This window comes from Elephantulus edwardii, unplaced genomic scaffold (genome assembly GCF_000299155.1).
Source record: "Elephantulus edwardii isolate Elephantulus edwardi_28Jun2011 unplaced genomic scaffold, EleEdw1.0 scaffold00267, whole genome shotgun sequence".
Classification (NCBI taxonomy): Eukaryota; Metazoa; Chordata; class Mammalia; order Macroscelidea; family Macroscelididae; genus Elephantulus; species Elephantulus edwardii.
The window spans coordinates 153,999-175,147 of NW_006400017.1; the positions used below are offsets into that span (position 1 = coordinate 153,999).

Here is a 21,149-nt window from a genome sequence, read left to right on the forward strand (position 1 = left end):
GGGAGGAGGGTAGAGAGAATAGTGCAACAATGAATGAATGGAAACCCAAAATCTCTGTAAATGTTTATGAAAATTAATAAAATATAATTATAGAAAAAAAAATAAAGTATCAGGAGGAGTCTTTTCACTCACTTACATTTGGTCATTTGACTCATACGCATCACAAAGAAAACACTTGAGTGTAAGGAATGCAGAAACTTGCAAAGATAGTAGCAAGGGGAGTTAGAGAAACTGTTATGATAGTCCACAGTCAAGATGAGAGAAGAAAGGTACCCACTACAGACAGAGTTTCTGATGGCAGCTCACATGAGAGCAGAAGAGGCTTCAAGGCTGGACCCAAAGGACACTGGTTGAGCAGAGATGAGAATCTAGAGGGTCCAGCAGTACTGGATGCAAATGAAGATATTTCTAAAGGGAAATGACAGAGAACAGCTCACCATGTGGGCTTCACCTTACCCAGATCTGCCATCCACTGAACCAGCATATGAACGAATGTGGCCAACACATTGCCCCCATTGAGGGAGGCTGCCACTCCCAGGTAGGTCCTGTTGAAGTATGGGAAGTAGGCAACTGGAGCCAACGTGTCTGGAATCTGAACTGGCTGGAATCCTGATGGCATCGAGGCTGCCAGCTGAACCGAGGTGCTGATGTTAAGAACTAGGAATCCAGAGAAAGCAGAAGTCAAGCATAACAACCCAAGGTGAACGCTCCACATTGCAACAGGGCAGTGGGAGAGAGGTTTTTAAATATAGGCTCACAAATTCTTTTATATGCTTCCTTTCAAGAAGCATATCACTCCCCTTTCCTTGCGTGTGGGCTGGACTTAGTGACATTTTTTTTAACAATGAATAGACTACAATAGATGAAACTGTGTGTGACTTCAAGTAGGTCATTAAAACATTGTAGATATTTCCATCATCACTTTCTCTCTCAGATCAGTCACTCCAGGGAAAGGCAGTTGCCATGTCAAGTGTATCACGATGGAGAGACCCATAAGGCAAGGAACTGGGGCTGCCTGTCCACAGCCATATGACTGAGCTTATTAGCAAACCCTCCAGCCCATGCAAGCCTTCAGCTGAATCCAGCTCCAGTCAACAGCTTGAGAGACCCTGAATGGGCCAGAATCATGCAGTCACTTCCAGAGGCCCAACCTTCAGAAACTCCGTGGCATAATAAATGTTTATGTTTAATCTGCTAATTATTGGGGCAAATTATTTTACACAATAATGGGTAACTAATTCAGAAAATGTGTCCTCACATCTAGTGTTTTATTATCAGGACCAGTTTCATCCCTTTGAAAAAAGTACCATCTCTCTCTCATTCTCCAGGGGTGTTTCCAAGATACCTTCCTTAACCTGCTCCTACCAGTAAAGGAAATCTCCCAGCTCAACACAGATGGGATGATTTTCCTCACAAGTTTAAGGACAGAGCCCGTGGACCATTCCAGCAATGTCTTCCCCTCCATTTTTCAAGTCCTGGCCAAAAAGTCTGTATCTAGTGCTGCTAAAACAGAGGTACTCTAGTATATGACTTTAACAGACAGGAATCTCTTATTTTATAGTTCGTTGTCATTAGATGCCACAGAGTTAACTTCAACTCACAGGTGACCCTACAAACAACAGATCTGAACCTTGTCCTATCCCGTGCCACCCTCACAATCTCAGACATGCTTGAGCTCATTGTTAACAGTCATTGTGTCAATGCATATTGGTGAGGGTTCTCTTTGTTTCTCTGACCCTCCACCTTTCCCAGCGTGATGTCTTTTCCCAAGAACCCGCCCCTCCTGACAACAGGTCCTAAGTGTATGAGATGAAAATTCACCATCCTTGCCTCTAGGGGGCACTGTGAGGACACGTCCTCCAAGACAGACTTGTTTGTTCTTTTTGGTCGTCCACAGAATATTCAGCACTCTTCTCCAATACCACAATCAAAGGCATCCATTCTTCTGTTATCCTTATTCACTGCTCAACTGTCAGCTGCATAGGAAATAACTGACTCTAGCGGAAGGCTCTCTCTCTGTGTCTCCTGGTTCTGGGAGTTTCTCAGCACAAGACCTGGCCCAAAGGATGCACTCTGCTCCTGGCTCTTTTTTCTGGGTTACATTGAGATACCTCACTGCTCATTTTCCCTCTTTATATCACTTATGAGACACATCTCCGGGATGGTGGGATTAAGGGTACTACATGCCACCCTTAATCTTGTTGTTGTTGTTGTTGTTATGTGTCGTCGAGTCGCTTGCGACTCATAGCGACCCTATGTACAACAGCTCTAAACTCTGCTCTGTACTGTGCCAATCTCATTGTCTCCGACACACTCATCCCAATTGCCCCAGTCACCAAATCAATCCATCTCCCAGAGGGCCTTCCCTCCTGCACCTGCCCTCCACCCTTCCAAGCATGATGTCCCTCTCCAAGGACCGGTCCCTCCTTACAACATGACCAAAGTATGTCAGACGAAGCTTCAGAATCTTTGCCTCCAAGGAGCAGCCCAGTTTAACCCTCTCCAGGATGCATCTGTTTGTTTTCTTAGCAGTTCATGGCACTCTCAGCACTCTTCTCCAACACCAAAGCTCAAAAGCATCATTTCTCCTTCTGTCCTCCCTGGTCACTGTCCAGCTCTCTGATGCATAACAAGTGATTGCAAAGACCATGGCCTGTACCAGACGCACCTTAGTCTCCAGAGACACATTATTGCTCTTGAGTATTTTAGAGAGGTCCCTAACAGCAGGCTTTCCCATTGCAATACATCTTTTAATTTCCTGGTTGCTGGTACCAAGAGTGTTGATTGTGGAGCCAAGCAGACTAAAGCTGTGAACAATCTCTTCACCATCCATCCTGATGCTGCCAATTGGTCCAGTGGTGAGAAGCTTTGTCTTCTTGACATTGAGCCTCAATCCATATTGAAGACTGCAGTCCCTGACCCTCAGAAGCAAGCGCTTCAGGTCTTCCTCAGTTTCAGCAAGTAGTTTTGACTTATCCGATCATGGGGGATCATTACATAACTCCCTCATTACATCTACATATTTTTGGGGAGGACACAATTTAATCCATGACATTTCTACTGTGCTCCCCAAATCCATGTCCTTGTCACCTACCTCTATCTCACTATGATTTCTCTTTTCCTAAATACAAGAACGATCAGATATAGTATCTTTAATTGACATGCACACAATAACTAAAATTCTATTTTTCTATTTTCTAAGTCATGTGATTCAACAGAAACCAATAGGCTGTACAAAACCTTTTCTCTCTAGCCCTGCTAGAGATGGGCACGGATTTGGGTATATCTGCCCATGCCCAGGGAGAAAGCCTGCCCTGCTGGACCATAAACTCCCTCAGTAGAAGGTTTCAAGTACAGAGAAAAGGGTGTTTTCCACTTTGTTTTCATTTTTGAGCACTGTCAAGTTGGAATTGACTCATAATTGACCCTCCATGGGTTTTCAGAGGCAGTAAATCATACAGGAGGAGACTGTCCTATCTCTGCCATGGAACAGTTAGTCGATTTGAACCATGTACCTTTGAGTTGACAGTGCAATTCCTTACCACTAGGCCACCGAGCTCACAGAATGCTAATTGCCATTAAGTACTGACGACGGTGCCCCTCAGGCCTCAGCACAGAGTAGGTGCCCCCAAACACTCACCTGCATCTGTCCTTTGGGTCATGCAGGAATAGACGGAGGCCTGTAGGTCACCCAAGGCCACACCCACCTCTGTTCCCTTTAGGATTTCCAACCACGGGTGGGTCGTCCTGCCTGCCATCCTACCAGGTTCTGCAATGTCAGGGAGCAAATGGACAGGGAAACCTGCAGCCCTCAGCCTGTGAGACAGAAATAGAAGCTGTATTTATATTTACCTGGTGTTTGGGCTTCTGCTATTTCCAGGAAACTCAGCAATGAAAAGAGGTAAAGGATACACACACAAGGAGGGAGGACAGAACCCACTGCTTTCACAGATCGAGGTTTTTAAACCATGAGCTGTAGGCTTTGGCTTTTAAAATACTGAATATTGCCTTTCAAAAGCTTGGCATTCCACCTTCTGGTGGCCAAAACAACCAGCATAAGGAGCAGTGATAAGAATGGATTTGATAAGCGCATGCCAGCCTCCTGTGTTGGGGGGAAACACACCCTTTACAGAGAGAGGGAGGCCATTGGAGTTTGAGAGCAAAATGCAGTCGGTTAGCAAAGTCCAAATCAAATTCAGAGGGCTACCAGCCTCCTGAATGTCATCAAACACATCATCACTCGGGGTTAGTGACTACAGGGCTATCAGTTTTAAAAACATGCTAGAAAGTTCTTTACCTGAACTACCAAGTTGGTTGAAGGGTTTTTCCCCAAAGATCAGAATTTGAGCCCTAAAGGAGGTAAACTTATAGGGCTCGGGCTTCTGTAACTGAAAAGGCAAATGATTGTTTAAAAAGAACTTAAAAAAAAAATTTTTAAAAAAAGAACTTAAAAGGCATCCCTCAAATGTACTACTTCATTTCTTAATCTTATTTTTTAAAGTGTTAAAAAGCAAAAGTCTACAAGTGGGACCTGCAGTCACAGAAAACTGGGGAGCCTACTCATGTCTGGGCTGCAGTGGAGGAAGAATATGATGTAGTGTGATAGGCAAAGCATCATGCAACAATCTCTCTTTTACTCTTGGACCCAAGCAAGTAACTGAACAAGACTGGAGGCTCTGGACCTGATTCCTGCCTCCAGGAAGCCTTTAGAGTCCCCGGGTGGTCTGTTGTCATGAGCCGTGAAGTCAGGCTCAACACATAGCTGCCTCTCCACTGGGTTTTCAGAGGCTGTATGTATGACAGGAGATTATGATCAAAAGGAAATTGCCCATCGTCCTGAGGAGCAACTTGTGGAATCAAACCATCTGCCTTTGTTTTGGAAGTGCAACTCTTTACTCACTAGGCCACCAGAGCCCCCTCCCTGGGTGGTGCTCAACTACTAATCTAAACACTTGCAATCTTAATCCACCTAGCAGCACTGCAGAAGGAAAGCCTGGCAATATGCTCCCATACAGATTACAGTCAAGGAGGCTCCATGGAGCAGTTCCTGTTCTCTCAACACACAAAGTTGGTATGATCAACTTGACACTAACGGTTTTGGGGCTTCCTTTACCCTTCCAAGAGGGAAACCTCTCACTGCAGCCCTAACTCTAGAGATTCTCTTTTGCCCAGAGCCTGCCTGCTGAGGTCATACTCACGTCTCCAAGTTCCAGCTTTTGCTCCGGGTGTTGAAGTAGCCCCAGCTGGCGGCATTCTGGTCTGACATCAGGGGTTTTGGCAAGCCACACAACATGGCAACTACATAGTCCTGGATGGTGCCAGCCGCATCGTAGGATTTTAGGAATTCTGGGCTGGTTTTCATAGGGAAAAAAAAAAACTAATTAAGTGATCTAATATCTTCTCAAAAGCATTTGATGCACCTCACTGTGGATTGTGGGGATGAGACATGGCATTGTTTGGGGAGCAAACAGAACTCCACAGGACACTAACAGGTCGCTCAAATACAGTGAGACTTCTCATGGTGAGGATCTCAAAGCCACTCAGAGCTGGGAGCTTGCAGAAGCAGGGGGAGGGGAGGGGCCCCTTCCCAGGAAAGCAGGATGCTAGCAACCTGAGGCCAGGCTCCCTTATCAACTCACCATGGAGCCTTTGACAAGCCAGTTGCTCTCTCTAGTCCTGTCTTTCTCCTTCGAGGTTAGAACTGGATGGCTAGTTGAAGCTCTTTGGACAATGAAACGTCTCAACCAAGTCCAGGTCCCTTGACCCTGGCCTATGCCAATCCTCATTCCCTGAGCCTCAATCCAGCAGGTGGCGCCCCTGCCTCCTGCCTACTCACCTTCCCCAAGAAATCCAGCAGCCAAGTCAAAGATTAGATGTCTGTACCTATTTTTCAAAAGCCAGAAGATAGTTGAACAGCCAAACCCAGTGGCCACGCTGAGATGGGACTCCGGCAGGGGCAGGGAAGCCAGGAACCCACTGCTACACCGGCCATCCTGCCATGTGACCAGCTGGCTCACAGTCCTGGGCTCAAACATGCTGGCAGTCCCTCCGTCTGTCCATTCACAGCCTGGAATGAAAGGGATTACCACTAACAAAGAACAGGACAAATGATCAGCACCGGCATGTCCTGAGTCTATCTGATCTGCCAGTGAGTTTTCAACTTACAAAGTATGACCCTATGATAATGCTCCGCTCACACAGGAAGCCTGGCAGAGGCATTACCAGGTTAAGTACCTGGATCTGCCATCAAACAGCTGTGACCCTGTGATCCTGGGCAAGTCACTCTCTCAGTTTGTCCCACATGTTCTGTGTTTCTTTCTATCCACTTACATTAATGTCTTAGTTATTTAATGCTGCTATAACAGACACTGAATGAGTAGATTTAAAAAGAAAAAAAAATTTTTCCCCACAATTCAGAAGATTTAGAACATTTCATTTTAAGCATCTGTCAGCAATCCTCAGCATTCCTGGGCTTACAGATTAATCTGTTTTCCTCTCCTCACATGTGTCTATCTATTCTGCTCCTTCTCCTCTCCCCCTTAATTTACTTATTTGGATGAAAGTTTACACACCCCACTGGTCTTTTATTTATACACACATTGTTTGATATCATTGTAATCACAATTTCATTCGATTATTCATACACATTTTGTTTTATAACATTGTAGTTAAAATTTCATTTCATCATTCACATGCATTTTATTTCACCTTGTTGTTGTTAAGTGTCATCAAGATTAGTTACCACTAATTAATGTAATTAAGTAATTGCAATCCAATCAACCCCTTATTGTATATTGTCTTTCTGTTCACCCAACTTATCTGTGTGCCTGGGCCTGTGTGTTTAGTTTTCTTTTTAAAAAAAAAAATTGAATGAAGGTTTACAAATTATATTAATTTTTCGTTCTGTTTCTTTTATAAACTAGGAGGATATCAGGTTTAGGACTCACCCTAAAGTCTCCATCCTTCCAATCTTCCTCATGACGATATCACTTAGACTTTTATATTTTCCCTTTTTCTTTTATCTTGGTGAATGAAATTCTTTTTCTACCACTCATCGGTCAGTGTGTCATACTGTGGTGGTTTGTGTGTTGTTGTGATACTGGAAGGTATGCTTCTGGCATTTCAAATATCACCAGGAGCTTCTACTGTGGACAGGTTCCACATGAACTTCTGGACTCAGAAAGACTAGGAAGGACCTGTTGATATACTTCTAAAACAAACCAAAAAATCATTTTAAAAGTCTTGGCGAGCTCTGGTGGCCTAGTGGCAAGAAGTTGCACGGCAAATCCCAGAGGTGCACGCTTCAAATCCACCAGATGCTCTGCTGGAGAAGGAGGAGCAATCTCCTCCTGTACCAGTCAGATCTGATTTGATGGTACACACTCACACACAAAATAATTTTTTTTAAATCACATTAAGTCTTAAAAAAAATAAAAAGAAAAGAAAAGGGAAAACATTACAAGTCTTAGAGTAGCAACAGACCTCTGGAACCTTGTCTGATGTAGTGACAGAGTAAGGGCCCCACCTGTGCAGAACCAGGCAGCGTTTCATTCAGTTGTAAACATGGTCAGTCACTAAACGTCAGAACTGACTTGATGGTACCTACAACAATACATCGTGATGACCAATAGGCATCATCATGACAGATGGAGAAAGACTAAAACTGTCAACAACTTCATCTTCCTTGGAGTCACAATTAACACCCTTAATACCAGCAGTCAGGAAATCAAGAGATGTATTGCACTGGGAAAGTCTGCAGTCAGGGACCTCTCCAAGTTATTGAGGAGCAATGATGTCAATTTCAAGACTAAGGTGCATCTGAGAACTGAACAATGAATAAGGATTATAGAAGAAGAACTGAGGCTTTTGGACCATGGTGGTGGAGAGCAAACAGAAATGTCTTGGAGAAGGTGTAGCCAAAGTGCTTCTTGTAGGTTAAGATGATAAAGCTTCATCTCACATGCTTTGGGCATGTTGCTAGGAGAGACTACATCTTGGAGAAGGACATCATGCTTGGAAAAGTGGAGGAAAAATGAAGGAGAGGAAGACCCTCACCCAGACGGATTGCCACAGTGACTGAAGCAATGGACTTGAGTATGAAAGAGATTGTGAGGAGGGCACAGGGCTCAGATCTGTTGTTCATAGGGTCACAATGGGTCATACTCTATAGCACCTAACAACAACAACATGAAATTGATAGTTTGTAGCACCGCATGACCATTTCAAGATTTAGAAGCCAAGGCCAATACATTTTAATAAATTTCTCAATAAAGACAATGAAAACAAACTTAACTCCCTGCACCCTTTGTTCTAGGCCATAAAACAAATATTCACTCATGCATGCATGCATGACATATGAAAGTATTTTAAGCACTGCTTCTAGGTCCTGAAGATATAGCAGTAAATGAGAAAAACGTTTTTGCCTTCTGGAAACTTCTGTTTATTTTAGGGCAGGAGACAGACCATAAACAAACAAACAAGTACCATACTGTATTTGTTTTAAAGGTTGTCTCCTTCCTTCGACAATGTATCCTGGAGTTGTTTCTATGTCTGTATGCACAAGTTTCCTGCATTCTTTTTAACTGTTGTGTATCATCTCCTGAAGGGGCTCTGGCATAATGGGTTACGGGTTGGGTTGTTAACTGAAAGGTTAATGGTTTGAGACTCTCAGCTGCTCACGGAAGAAAGATGAGGCCGTCTGCTCCTGTTGAGATTTCCAGCCTTAGAAGAGCAGGGGAGGGTCACCATAAGTGGGGATCAAAGGCAGGGAGCTTTGCTTTGTTTTGTTGAATTTGCATCATTCTATAGCATGGACATGCTGTGAGTTGCTGTCCAGTCAGATCCTGACTTTCTGGACAACCCCATACATGGCAGACCCCAATCCACCTGGCTCTAGGTCAGTTATAGATCAGATCACTGTGATCCACAGGACTTTCATTGGTTGATTTGCAAATGCAGATTCTCAGGCTTTTCTCCCTAGTCTGGAAACGCCAATAAAATCTGCTCAGAAATTACAGCTGCATGAAAGTGTCTATCAACAGACTTGTGGTAGTTGTGTATAATGTGCCCTGGCTAGACTCGAACTTGGATCTCCTGCATGGAAGGCAAGATTTCTACCACTGAACCACCATAGTATAGACTGATCAGCTTATACCTAACTATTTCCTACAGTGAAATACCATATTTTTTTCACTAGGATAAACAAGGATGCAATGAACAACCGTGATGTTGCTTCCTGTGTCCATGCACTTCTCTTGAACAGATGCCATGCAGACCTGCTGAGTCATAACCTCCCTTTCTTAATGGGACCTGCTAAATTCTTCTCCAAAATGACTATGTCAATTAAATGGCCAACAGTGCACTCAAGAGAACCAAGTTTCCACTCCCTTGCCAACGCCTGGCATAAAACTTTTTGGTTTTTAATAACCTAATGAGTCAAAAAGGAATTCTCATCATTGTTTTTCTTTCTTTTTTTAAATTTTTTTCCCTTTGTGTTTCTTTAATTACTAATGACATTGAACATCTTTTTCACACGTATATGAGCCATTTGTGTTTCCTCCTCTAGGAACCGCCCCTTCCAGGTACCCTCTGCCTGCTATTGCACTGGACCATTGCCCTTTTTTTGTTGGTGGTTTTTTCTCTTTACTAATACTCCTCCTTGGTCAGCTATACATGCAGTGGATGTTTTCTCCAGATCTGTTTAGCTTTGCCATTTAGCTTTGCTTTATCACCTCCATTTCTCTCCTACTTCATAGAGCCTGAAAATGGAGTTTAGAAGCAGGTATAACCACAGGCCTCTCAGAAGACACCAATTACTCCCTCTTCCTCTCCTCCAACTTGCTTGTCTCCTGCGCCCATTGAAGCACTTAGCTCTGTGCTGGAGTTACTAGTGCTCATCTCTCCCACTAAGCTGGAAGGCAGTGGCTTCTTCCCACTCGGTTATATCTCTCCCGCAGGACCCAGTACACAGCCCTGTACACCGTAGGTACTGAAACCGAACTGAATTAAGGCTGCCATTAAAAGTAGCACAGCTTGACCTCAAACCTGACTTCACTTGACTCTACCAAGCAAGTCCCATCATCATCAAACTGTGGCTTTCTTCCTTCCCAGAAACAGCAAACAAAATGAGAAGGCATGCGGCTGGGCACCATGAAATATTAAGCAGCTCCCTCCAGCCATGTGGGCAATGGTTTGTGCGGCTGTCAGAGAGTCCAGGAGCCGGGGAGAAAGGAAGGCATGTCACCAGACCACAATCATTAGACCTAGGCTGGCCTCTTTGGAAAGGGTTTTAGTATTAAAAGGACATTCATCCTCGTTAATGCAAAATTAAGGAGTTTAAAAAGCTTTTTACAACCTAGACTCCCTCTGAGAGGTCAACCGTAACACCCTAATCGGCCTTCTGCTTTTGCTATGGCTTGGAGCCAAGCAGCTCCTGTGGTCCCAGCTGGCCCGACAACAGACAGAGGAGAGAGGGGGCGAGAGGGAGGAAGGGAGAGTCTGTGCCGGTTCCTGCAATTATCCCAGCCCATCCTGGGGACTGATGGAAGTGGGTATCATCATCATCATCACCACCATCATCATCATCATCAGACTCTACTCACACCACTGAGAGGCAAGCCCTCACTCCTAAGGGCGGCTAACTCTCCAGACAGAAATCCCCCTAACTGCATGCCCCCACCACCATCAAAGTAGCCATCCATCCACTGCTGAAAACCCCTGTTGACACTGGTGAAGTTGGGGGACGAGTGTGTGTCACTTTGCGATGCCATCCTCTCTGCTTTAGTGTCTGTCATGTATTAAGTAGTGTCCTCAAAAAAATACAGCCCGGAAGCTACATAAGGATCCCCTATGAACCACTAAACTAAATAGTTGTAAAAGGATTAAGGATGAATGGAAACACCCCTTAATCTCATCGTCCTAATCTAATGTAAAGGGGGTTTCCCAGGGAGGGGGTGGTGGTGGCGGTGGTGGTGTGGTGGTGGTGTGGTGGTGGTGGTGTGTGCCATTGAGTCAGAGCTGACCCATAGCTGGCCCTCCAGTGGGTTTTCAGAGGCAGTTAATTGCACCAGAGGGGACTGCCCATCCTTCTCCCTCAGAGCAGCTGGTGGATTCTAGCGCTGCAGTGCAGCTTCTTACTCCTAGGCCACCAGAGCACCTCAGAGCCCAGCCAGGGACTTTTTGAGTCACCTTTGTGCCAGCAACTCCTTCTTAGCTTACATTTTCAAGAGATGCAAAGGTCAGGTGCTGACACTGGCTTCACAAGCCCCATACAATCACCACTTCCACCTGCCCCAGGAAGGGACACTCCAAGGTCCGTATGTGTGACTCCCTGCAGGGACACAGAGCCACAGGCATCTTGGCCCTCAGTCTGATGTCTATGGGCTGCCTCTGCCAATTCTCCCCTAAAACCAATCAGGATTAAAATGCACAGGAAAAAAACCACTCTGGCTGTCACAGGTCGTACAGGCTCCCAAAGGTGTAGCTTGTAATATCTCTCACCTCACTGGAGATAAAAGGGGAGGAAGGCCTGGAGGTTGGGGAAAATGAGGGGTGGTATTTGCTGCTATCAAGAAAGAATTGTCAAGTCTAGAATGAGCCTCTTGAACTCAGGTCTTTGAGCTAGAAAGTACCTAGGCACCAAGGAAGGCCAGCACACAAGCGCCCTGCAGGTAACACCTGTTCTACAAGGACTCTCCTCCAGAAACAAGAGATAAAGACTTCCCCTAAGATCCAGCTCCCTGAATTTGGACTTCTAGCCTCCTAAAGTGTATGAGAATAAATATCTGTTTGCTAAAGCCATCTACTTGTAGTATTCCTGTTACAGCAATTTAAACAGTGTGTGTGTGTGCGCGCACGCGTGTGTGTGTGTGTGTATACTATATATACAGTGGATGGATGGATAGATAGAGAGATAGATAGATAGATAGATAGACAGACAGATAGACAGATAGATAGGCAATCTTCTGTGCGATTCTGCAAACCTGCTGGAGGGTCGGCTATGGGTCAGTTTTGACTCTACGGTAAACAGCAACAACATATACACACATATATTTTATATATATATATAGTTGTTGTTGCCACCGTCAAGTCAAGCATGACTCACAGTGACCCTATGAACAAAAGACCTGAAGCCTCACACAATATAATACTATGCAGCATTGAAATACAAGGAACTCATGAAATATTATGCAAGTGAGTAACCCCTGGAGGACATCATGCTGAGTGAAATATCTCAGTCACAAAAGGACAAAGACTGCATAATGCCACTGTTACAAAACAGGACTGACATTGGGTTTGAGGGAAAACTAAGAGGGATAAACAATGTACACTGCATTGAAATAGATGAGGGAGAGAACTGTTTAAAAGAAATATATGATTAAGTATTATTTGCATGGTAATAGTCCTGAATAAGATCTGCATAGTAAAGCTGACTGGGGAGGGGAGAGACTGAATAACAAGAAAAGAATTTTTTTTTCAAAGGGAAAAGTGAACTGGGAGGAGGAGAGGGCAGGGAGGAAAATGTGCAACACTGAATGAATGGAAATCCACATCCTCTATAATCTTTCATGAAAATCTCAGTTTAAATAAATAAATAACAATAAAAGACCTGAAACCTTTCTATAACTACTGTCGTTTATCAAAGGTTATGGAGTTTCCAGAGGCATTTTGTTTAGGAAGTGGATGTCACTCCTGCTTCCAAATATACACACTTAGGAAGAAGGACTGGCCCTCCATTTCTAAAATAACAGGCCTTCAAAACCCTTATGTTCAACTATGAGCAACTTACAGTAGACTAGCAGATATGGCAACAGAGACTGACTCCTCAAATATAAAAACACAAAGGAGGGTAGCAGGGGTAGGTGTGTCAGAGACAATGAGGATGGCTCAATACAGAGCAGGGTTCAGAGCTGTTGTACTTAAGGTCACTATGAGTCACAAGTAACTTGATGGCACATAGCAAACAACAACATATATATTGTGGTGGTGGTGGTGGTGGTGGTGGGTACCATCAAGTCAGAATGGACACACAGCTGACCCTCTGGAAGGTTTTCAGAAGCAGTTAATCACAAAGGAGATTGCCCATCCTTCTGTGGAGCAACTGGTGGATTCGAATTGTGCCTTAGGAACTGCCGTGCAGCTTCTCACCACTAGGCCACCAGAGCTCCCTTTATATATGTTAAATAAATATATATGACTAGGGACGATAGAAGGAGAATTGATGCCTTTGAGCTGTGGTCCTGGGAAGAGTATTGAATGTACCATGGACTGCCAAGAAAACAAACAAATTCATCCTGGAGAAGGTTAAACCAGGCTCCTCCTCGAAGGCAAGGATTCTGGGGCTTTGTCTAACATACTTTGGACATGTTGTAAGGAGGGACCGGTCCTTGGAGAAGGACATCATGCTTGGGAGGGTGGAGGGACAGCACAGGAGGAGAAGACCCTCTATGAGGTGGATTGATTCAGTGACTGAGGTAATCGGGATGGGCGTGTTGGAGGCAGTGCACTTGGCACAGGACAGAGCAGAGTTTAGGGTTGTTGATACAGTCGCTATGAGTAGCAAGTGACTCGGTAGCACATAACAACAACAACAACATGTATAAATAAAACATTTTAATACCTGCTGTAACAGGGAGTTCAGTGGCCCTCTGGAAACTAGAGTTCTTTTTAGACAGTTGTGTTGATAAGTTCCTCCTTTCCCTGTGCTGCTGTGTCTTCTTGTCACTCTGGTCCCCACAGAGACTCCATGTCTAAGCCTACAGACTCGGGTTCAAAGCCCGGAGTCACCATTTACTGGCATACAACCGTGAATTCTGATTTTTCACATGCAAGAGGTGGTCAGTCACATCACCTATGTCGTAAGGTTATCAGGAAAGCCTGATGAAACCGTGCAGGTACCATCCTTAACACGTCATCTGGCTTGAGAAGGAAGTCAACTCAGCTCAGTGTCTTTGACTAGGAAATGAGTCATAGCTACCATTCCAGCAGGTTTTCTGAGTCTGTTAATCACACAGGAGAAAAACGTCTATCTTTCTGCCTCAGAGCTAATGGTGGATTCGAACCACCAGAGAAGTGCCACCTTTGGGTTAGCAGTGCGACTCCCCATGGACTAAGCCACCAGAATTCTGAAGTGCTCAGAGATATTTCACTAGCTTAGTGCAAGTCACGACTGGTCTGATGGAAAAAGGTACATTATAATAATGCTTAGCAACTGAGCCAATTAAAAAAAATTGAATTAAAAATAAATAAATAAAATACCTGTGACTGTGCTAAGCAACAAAATCTACACCCAAATTCAGAAGAGGTACTTTCCCTCTGTCCTGGCAGCTCCTATAGCTACAGCTTCCTAAGGGGTTGCCACCATCGATGCTCTGAGATGACAGCACAAAGAGGAAACTGTGGGAAGCCATTGCAAAGCATCCAACAATTAGCTGCTGTCCAAAGAATCCTAGAAAGCGCCTCCTTTCCCTCTCCCTATTCACAAATAGTGCTCTGATTAGCAGAGTGTGGTGGCTCTGGTGATCACCTGTACAAAGCTGGATGCATCCAGAACACAAGAGATCAAATAAATGTGCCATTCCCTGAGGGAAGCCGAATATCAAATTTAATAATAATAGACCAAATGCTGTTTCGGGAAATGAGGGAAGCTTGATACAAACTGAAGGCCACCTTGTGGCAATGGGGTGTTCCCTAGGAGTTAACATTGTTCTTAGTTTGTGTCAAATGAACCCCTCCCTCTTGAGATTAGCATAAAGAGGAACTTGGCCTTATCTGTAAAAGATTTCACCATTATCCTTTGTTTTGTACTTCCTTGTGATTTTACTTTTATTATCTTATGATTCTAAATAAATACTCAGAGAAGCATGGCTTGAGGTCTTCAGTCGAGAACTGCTGACCCCCTGTTTTACGCTCTCTGCTCTGTCTCGTTCCTGGCTGTTTGTCTCTTTATTAATAATTATAAAATTATTCTATTCTTTGGGACCCTCGGTCTGCAACATTTCCCAGTGGCAAGACATCAGTCCCTGGGGGGACAATCTGGCCTCTCACTGAGTGTTTGTAGCACTCTCCTGAGCAGCGTGGCATCATCTCCAGAGCCCAGCATACCTTGGCCTGTTTTCCAAAACACCACTCCATGCATCTGTCCGGACACTCCAATGGCTTCAACTTTCCGGAGCTTCTGTCGAGGAAGCCCCGCAAGGCACTCATGCAGGGCTTGTATGATTCTACTCACATCTTGCTCCCGAGCCTAGAAACAGAATGAGGCACACTGAGCAGGGGGCAAATGAGCAGGGGTGGGAGGACATAGGCTTCAAGGGGCTAATTCCACAGGGGTCGCTTCCAGAACCTGCTGAGTGGCCACAGGGATGAATGCAAGTGAGTGTTCTCCACAACCGCAAGCAGGGCGTGGAGTAGGAAGGTGGTAGCCCAGGCTCTTGCCCTCACTGTTCTAAGACAACCTGCTGATTAACTCAACTCATTGCTCTTTTGGGGATATCTAAATTAACTGTCCTAATAATGAGTTTAATGCTTCTTTTGTTCTATCTCCTAGCAGCTTGGGAAGTGCTAGTCTTAAACCCTTGCAAGCAACCATACAAAGTTTAAAAAAAAGGGGGGGTGGGGGTCTCTAGTCATCTGAAACAACAGAGAAATGCAGGATAATCAGAAGTAGGGGGGGGAAATTAAATGTGTGGTTAATTGCCTCCAGGAACAACTTCCTCTATTGTCATGAGACCAGAAGAGTTAGATGATGTTCAGCTAGCATTAGTAAACATTTCTATTAAAAGTTCTACTGAGATCTGATTTGACGGTACACTCACACAAAAATAATAAAATAAAATAAAAATTTAATTAAAAAAAAAGTTCTACTGAGGAATAGTGAACAAAAGGGAGGCAACGAGAAACAGAATTTCAAATTCTCATTAATTTCACATTTTCTGGAGTCATGGAGCCTGGATAAATCCCTGAAAGTATTGCCCTGAGATCATATTTAAACCTTAGACCTTAAATAAAATATATCCCCATTAAGTCTTCTTAAAAGCAAACAATAGTTAGTATAACTAGTAAAGAATGTCCATCAAGGTCTCTCCTTGTCGAATCAAACTGGCAACAGAAACTTGTAAGATTAGACAGGAAATTTAGTACAAAGCAGTTTAATGTTAATGGAGGAGAACAAATTTGAAAGGAGGGGGTGAGAAGAATTTAATCAATGCCACTGAATTGAATATGCAGATATTATTGATGTATGTTTTGCTACATATATCCTCAAAAATAACACAAATAAATTTGATTCTTTTGAAAAAATGAGAAATAAAGAAAACCTTATAGGCTATCACTGTACTCTGTCACTCTTGGGGTCTCCAGAAATCACCATCAACTCAGAAGCAACCAGGTGCTTTTTTTCTAAGCTGCATCCAGAGAGTAGTAATGGAAAGAAAAAGGTCCTGGGGGTGGGAAGGAGATTCAAAATAGCAAGACTACCTTTCTGTGAGGGTTCCAAAGGTCTTCAAGAAGAAAACCTTTCTGAAATGTCCAAGCTCACTACAAAACCCAGAAGCAACAGTATCCAAGTGTATCATAAAGATGTACTTTGGTGAAAGTGGGCTGAGGCCCAGTTGGCACCAAACAAAGACAAGAGTAAAGTATTTATACATCCTATGTTGGCCAATTGAGGGAACTCACAGCAGTTTCAAGGGCCTGGGTGCTTTTCCGTTATTTCAGGTCTTCTGTTTTATCTCCTTGGGTGGGTCATAAAACTGTGTTTAGAGGGAAACATTAATCCTGGATCACAGGGACGTACTTAGGTAGTTTTATAAAACATAATGTATGGAAATGATTGTACGAAACACAATGTGAATAGAGAAATGTGTGAAACATAATGTATATCAACAAAACAGTGTATACAAATTTTGTATGAAAACCAATATAAAATAAAATTAATTTTTAAAAAGGCCAGCAAAATAGAATCCCTTCGGTTTCAACCCTCTACTTTCTTTTCATTTTTTCATTGCTTTGAGAATCTCTCTGCAAAATAATCTTGAAAGAGGTTCTTCTTTCAAAAACTTTGAGGTAACCAGAATTTCATAAAATATTAACACCCGTAAAACTCTAGTGGTTCTAAGAAACAACATATTAAAAAGAGTTTCTGATTCAATGAGGTTATAAGGTCTCTAGAGTTAGGAAAATGAGTTTAATATGTTAGAATGAAAGAAATGCCAAATCCAATGCCATATATCCCAAAGGGTGTAAGTTACGCCTCAAACTTCAAAACTAGCATCACTGTGACTCAAACCTAAGAAATCTGGATTCTGTCACCTTTTCTTTCCTTCACTCGTGAAGTCTTTGTCACAGACTACGCACAGGGTCCTATTACAGTCCAACAGTTGCTTCTAACCAGTAACAAACTTCAGTTAGCTCAGAAGGAAGCTCTTGGCCACCGAAGAAGGCCAGAGCACACAAAGGTCTCTCCAGATGCATGGCCCACAGATGCTGAAGGAATAAAGGACCTTCCTCCAGAACCAACAGAAACAAAGACTTTCCTAGACTGGCACTCTGAATCCGGACTGTCAACCTCCTAAACTGTAAAAGAACACATTTGTGCTTGTTAAAGCCACCCACTGTGATATCTCTGTTCTGGCAGCCCCAGATCAATGAGACAATTGTTTCCTTGTCAGTAAGTAAATTTCAAAATGAGAAAATAAAGAAGTAAATATATATTAAAATTTTTATAAATTTTATATTATATTTAAAAGAATCAAAATTATATTATTATAATTGTGCTTAAGGAATCTCAGTAGTTTAAGTAAATTGTTATGTTTAAAAGAACTTGGCCTAGGTTACCTTTGTCACTCCAACTTAAAATGTGTAACTCATCTAGATTTGTGATTTGTTGTTGTTGTGTACAGTAGAGTTGGAACTGACCCATAGATGACCCTCTGGTGGATTTTCAGAGGCAATTAATAACAGGGGAGGAGATTGCCCATTCTTCCTCAGTGGAGCAGCTGGTGGCCTTGAACTGCATGCCTTTGGGACTGCAGCTCAGTTTCTTGCCACTAGGCCACCACAGCTCCCTAGATTTATAATTATCACTTTACATTTACAATAAGATTTGAAACATATGAGCATTTACACATTTTTTATATTTGTAAGAATTACTTAAGTTTTCTGGAAAGATTTCAATCAAACATTTGCAATATGTCAAATGGACAATATACTAAGTATGTAAATATCATTTAAAATACCTATGGTTATTTAATTTATAAAGTAAGATTAAGCATTAATCTTCAAAGGTCCTCAAAAACAATCACTAAAGTGCCAGACTTCTAAATAGAATCAACAACACAAGTTTAAACAAGACAGCTCTCACCCCAGAAAAAATTTTTTAAAAATAAAATTTAAATGTTCAATAAGACATTAAATAACAAATGCTGGCAAAGGTGTGGAGAGATTGAAGCTCTCATACATTGTTGATGGGAACGCAAAACGGTTCAACCACTGTGGAAAGCAGGATGACCCTTCCTTAGAAAGCTGGGAATAGAAACTTGGATCCAGCAGTCCTGCTACCAGGCTTATATCCAAGAGAAATAAGAGCAACAAACTGGCATATTCACACCCATGTTTACTGCAGCACTATCTATAAGAGTAAAGAGTTGAAAGTAACCCAAGTGCCCATCGGTGGACAAATGGCTAAAGAAACTGTGGCATAGCCTCACAGGGGACAATCTGTGGAAAAAGTCACAACATGAAAGAAATTAGAGCAAATTATGCTGAGTGACAGAAATCAGTCACAAAAAGGTAAATATGGTATGTACTATTGTTTGTTATACGCTGTCAAGTTGGAACCAAGTCATAGCTGATCCTTCAATGGCTTTTCAGAGGTTGTAGATCACACTGAAGGAAACTGTCTATCTTTTCCACAGGATCAACTCGAATCAAGTGCCTTTGGGTTGATACCACACTTCTTACCATTAGACCAGCAGCGTTCCCTAATGCCACTATATACAAAGTTACATTACCACTAATATAAAAATTTAAGAAACACACGGAATCAACTTTGAAGAGGTAGCAGAAGAGAGTGGAGAAGAACATTTTTCCCCCTTTAAAGTCACCAATAGAAAAATAGAATAAATGTGGTAAAATATATGGTGGGGGGAGGGGAGGAAACAGCAAAAATCCAGATGTAAATTCTACCTTATGAGTAAACACATTAAATACAAACATTTCCAATACTTTAATAAAATGTATTTTAAAATACTAAATTATTAAAACTTAACTAAGAACCGAGGCTCTGAACCAAATGAATGGGATAGTTACTTTATTTCAACCAAAGCAAACCGTTTCTAACACAAAAAAATCAAACTGCGACCCAAAATAAACTCACATTTAACAACTAAGAAGAGCAATGGAATGTTAAGAGGAAGAGAAGCATGGCTCAGCTCTCAATAAATGCCTGTTCTTTGTGGAAGTGAATCAATTTCATGGTCCTGACAGGGGATCGGAAACCTGGGCCCTCGGTTACCCTCTCACTCTCCTGCAGAGCACACAGGCCTCCCTGGCTCGTACCGTCAAATCTAATCTGACTGGTACAGGAGGAGATTGCCCCTCCTTCTCCAGCAAAGCATCTGGTGGATTCAAACCCCATACCTCTGGGATGGCAGTGCAGCTTCTTGCCACTAGGCCACCAGAGCTCCCTAGCACTTAAAGTTTTAAGGGTGGATGCGATCAGGGAGTAGCTCTTGGACATCACCTGGCATCAGTCTGGAGCCACAGCAAATGCTCAAGCTTTAGATTTGAAAAAGGTGCTTAGGAACCCAACTCCCCATCCCTCTCATGTCCTTTTGTTCGTGTTAGTGCCCATCAGTCCATTCCAAACCACAGCAGCCCCAAGTGTGCAGAACATAATTGTGCTCCAATAAGGAGTTCAAGGCTCTGTCCTTTCAAAGCAGACAGCAGACTGTCTTCCTAGGTACCTCTAGATGGATTGGAACTGCCAACTTTGCAGCTAACACCTGAGTTTATGCTATCAATACCCTTTAATAGATGAGGAAACAGAGACTCAGAGAAGGAAAATAAGGAACACAATACACTTCTGGTAAGTGACAGCTGTGGGGGCGAAAGGAAAGCTCATCACGTCTGTGTAGCAGTGTGGAGCCACTTCTGGTTATCACGGCTGAGAAGGGTGGGCATACTACTGGCATCTAGTGGACAAAGGCCAGGAATGCTGTTCAACATCCTACGGTGCACAAAACAAGCAATAAGAACTGCTGCTGTTGGGTGGCATCAAGCTGACTACAATTCATAGAGACCCTATCATCCACAGATCAGAACTTTGCCCTATCCTGCAACATCCTTACAATCTCTGATATGCTCGTGTCCATTGTTATAGTCACAGTGCAAGTTGGGAAACTTGCTATAGAGGAATTTACAGCCATGCTGTCTGTCCTTGAGCACAATTCACGTAAGAATGCAAGGGAAATTGCCTGGCCTGACACAGTGATGCTAGCAATGGGCTCAAGTATTTCAGAGAGGATGAGGGTGGCACAGGATAGGACAGGGTCCAGCCTTGTTGTTCACAGAATCATGAAGAGTCTACTGGACTCTACAGCACCTATCAACAACTCCTAGGCTCCCTTAGGGCAGATGTGAGTGGGTGTGCCTGTAAACACATTGAAGGCTGGGGAAATAGGAGAAAGCAGTTCTCAAGAAGTGAGTCTAAAAAAAAGAAGTGATTCTAATTCAAGAGAAAAGGAAGTCCCCAGCTCACTTTCCTGTACTCACAGCTCTACTGCCCAACCCAACAGGATTGTTATTGTTGTTGTTATGTACCTTCGAGTCACTTGTGACTCACAGCGACCCTATGGACAACAGCCCTAAACTCTGCTCTGTCCTGTGCCAATCACACTGTCTCTGACACTTCCATCCCGATTATCCCAGTCACTGGATCAATACACCTCAGGGGCCTTCCCCTTCTGCGCTGTCCCTCCACCCTACCAAGCATGATGTCCCGCTCCAAGGACCTCTCCCTCCTCACAACATGTCCAAAGTATGTTAGACGGAGCCTCAGAATCCTTGCCTCCAAGAAGCCACCCGGTTTAACCCTTTCCAGGACAAATCTGTTTGTTTTTCTAGCAGTCCATGGTACTCTCAATACTCTT

The 21,149-nt window shown here is 43.3% G+C and overlaps 1 protein-coding gene across 1 annotated transcript in view; it reads right to left on the reverse strand.

The window, feature by feature from the left end:
- The window catches only part of SHPK (sedoheptulokinase), a 32,281-nt gene that overhangs the window by 7,042 nt on the left and 4,090 nt on the right, over positions 1 to 21,149 (reverse strand). The window contains exons 2-6 of the mRNA XM_006899789.1: positions 15,103 to 15,244; positions 5,884 to 6,067; positions 5,199 to 5,351; positions 3,641 to 3,816; positions 457 to 657 (exon numbers count right to left, since the gene is read on the reverse strand). Coding sequence (XP_006899851.1) covers positions 457 to 657; positions 3,641 to 3,816; positions 5,199 to 5,351; positions 5,884 to 6,067; positions 15,103 to 15,244 — 856 coding nt within the window. The remainder of the gene's footprint in view (positions 1 to 456; positions 658 to 3,640; positions 3,817 to 5,198; positions 5,352 to 5,883; positions 6,068 to 15,102; positions 15,245 to 21,149) is intronic.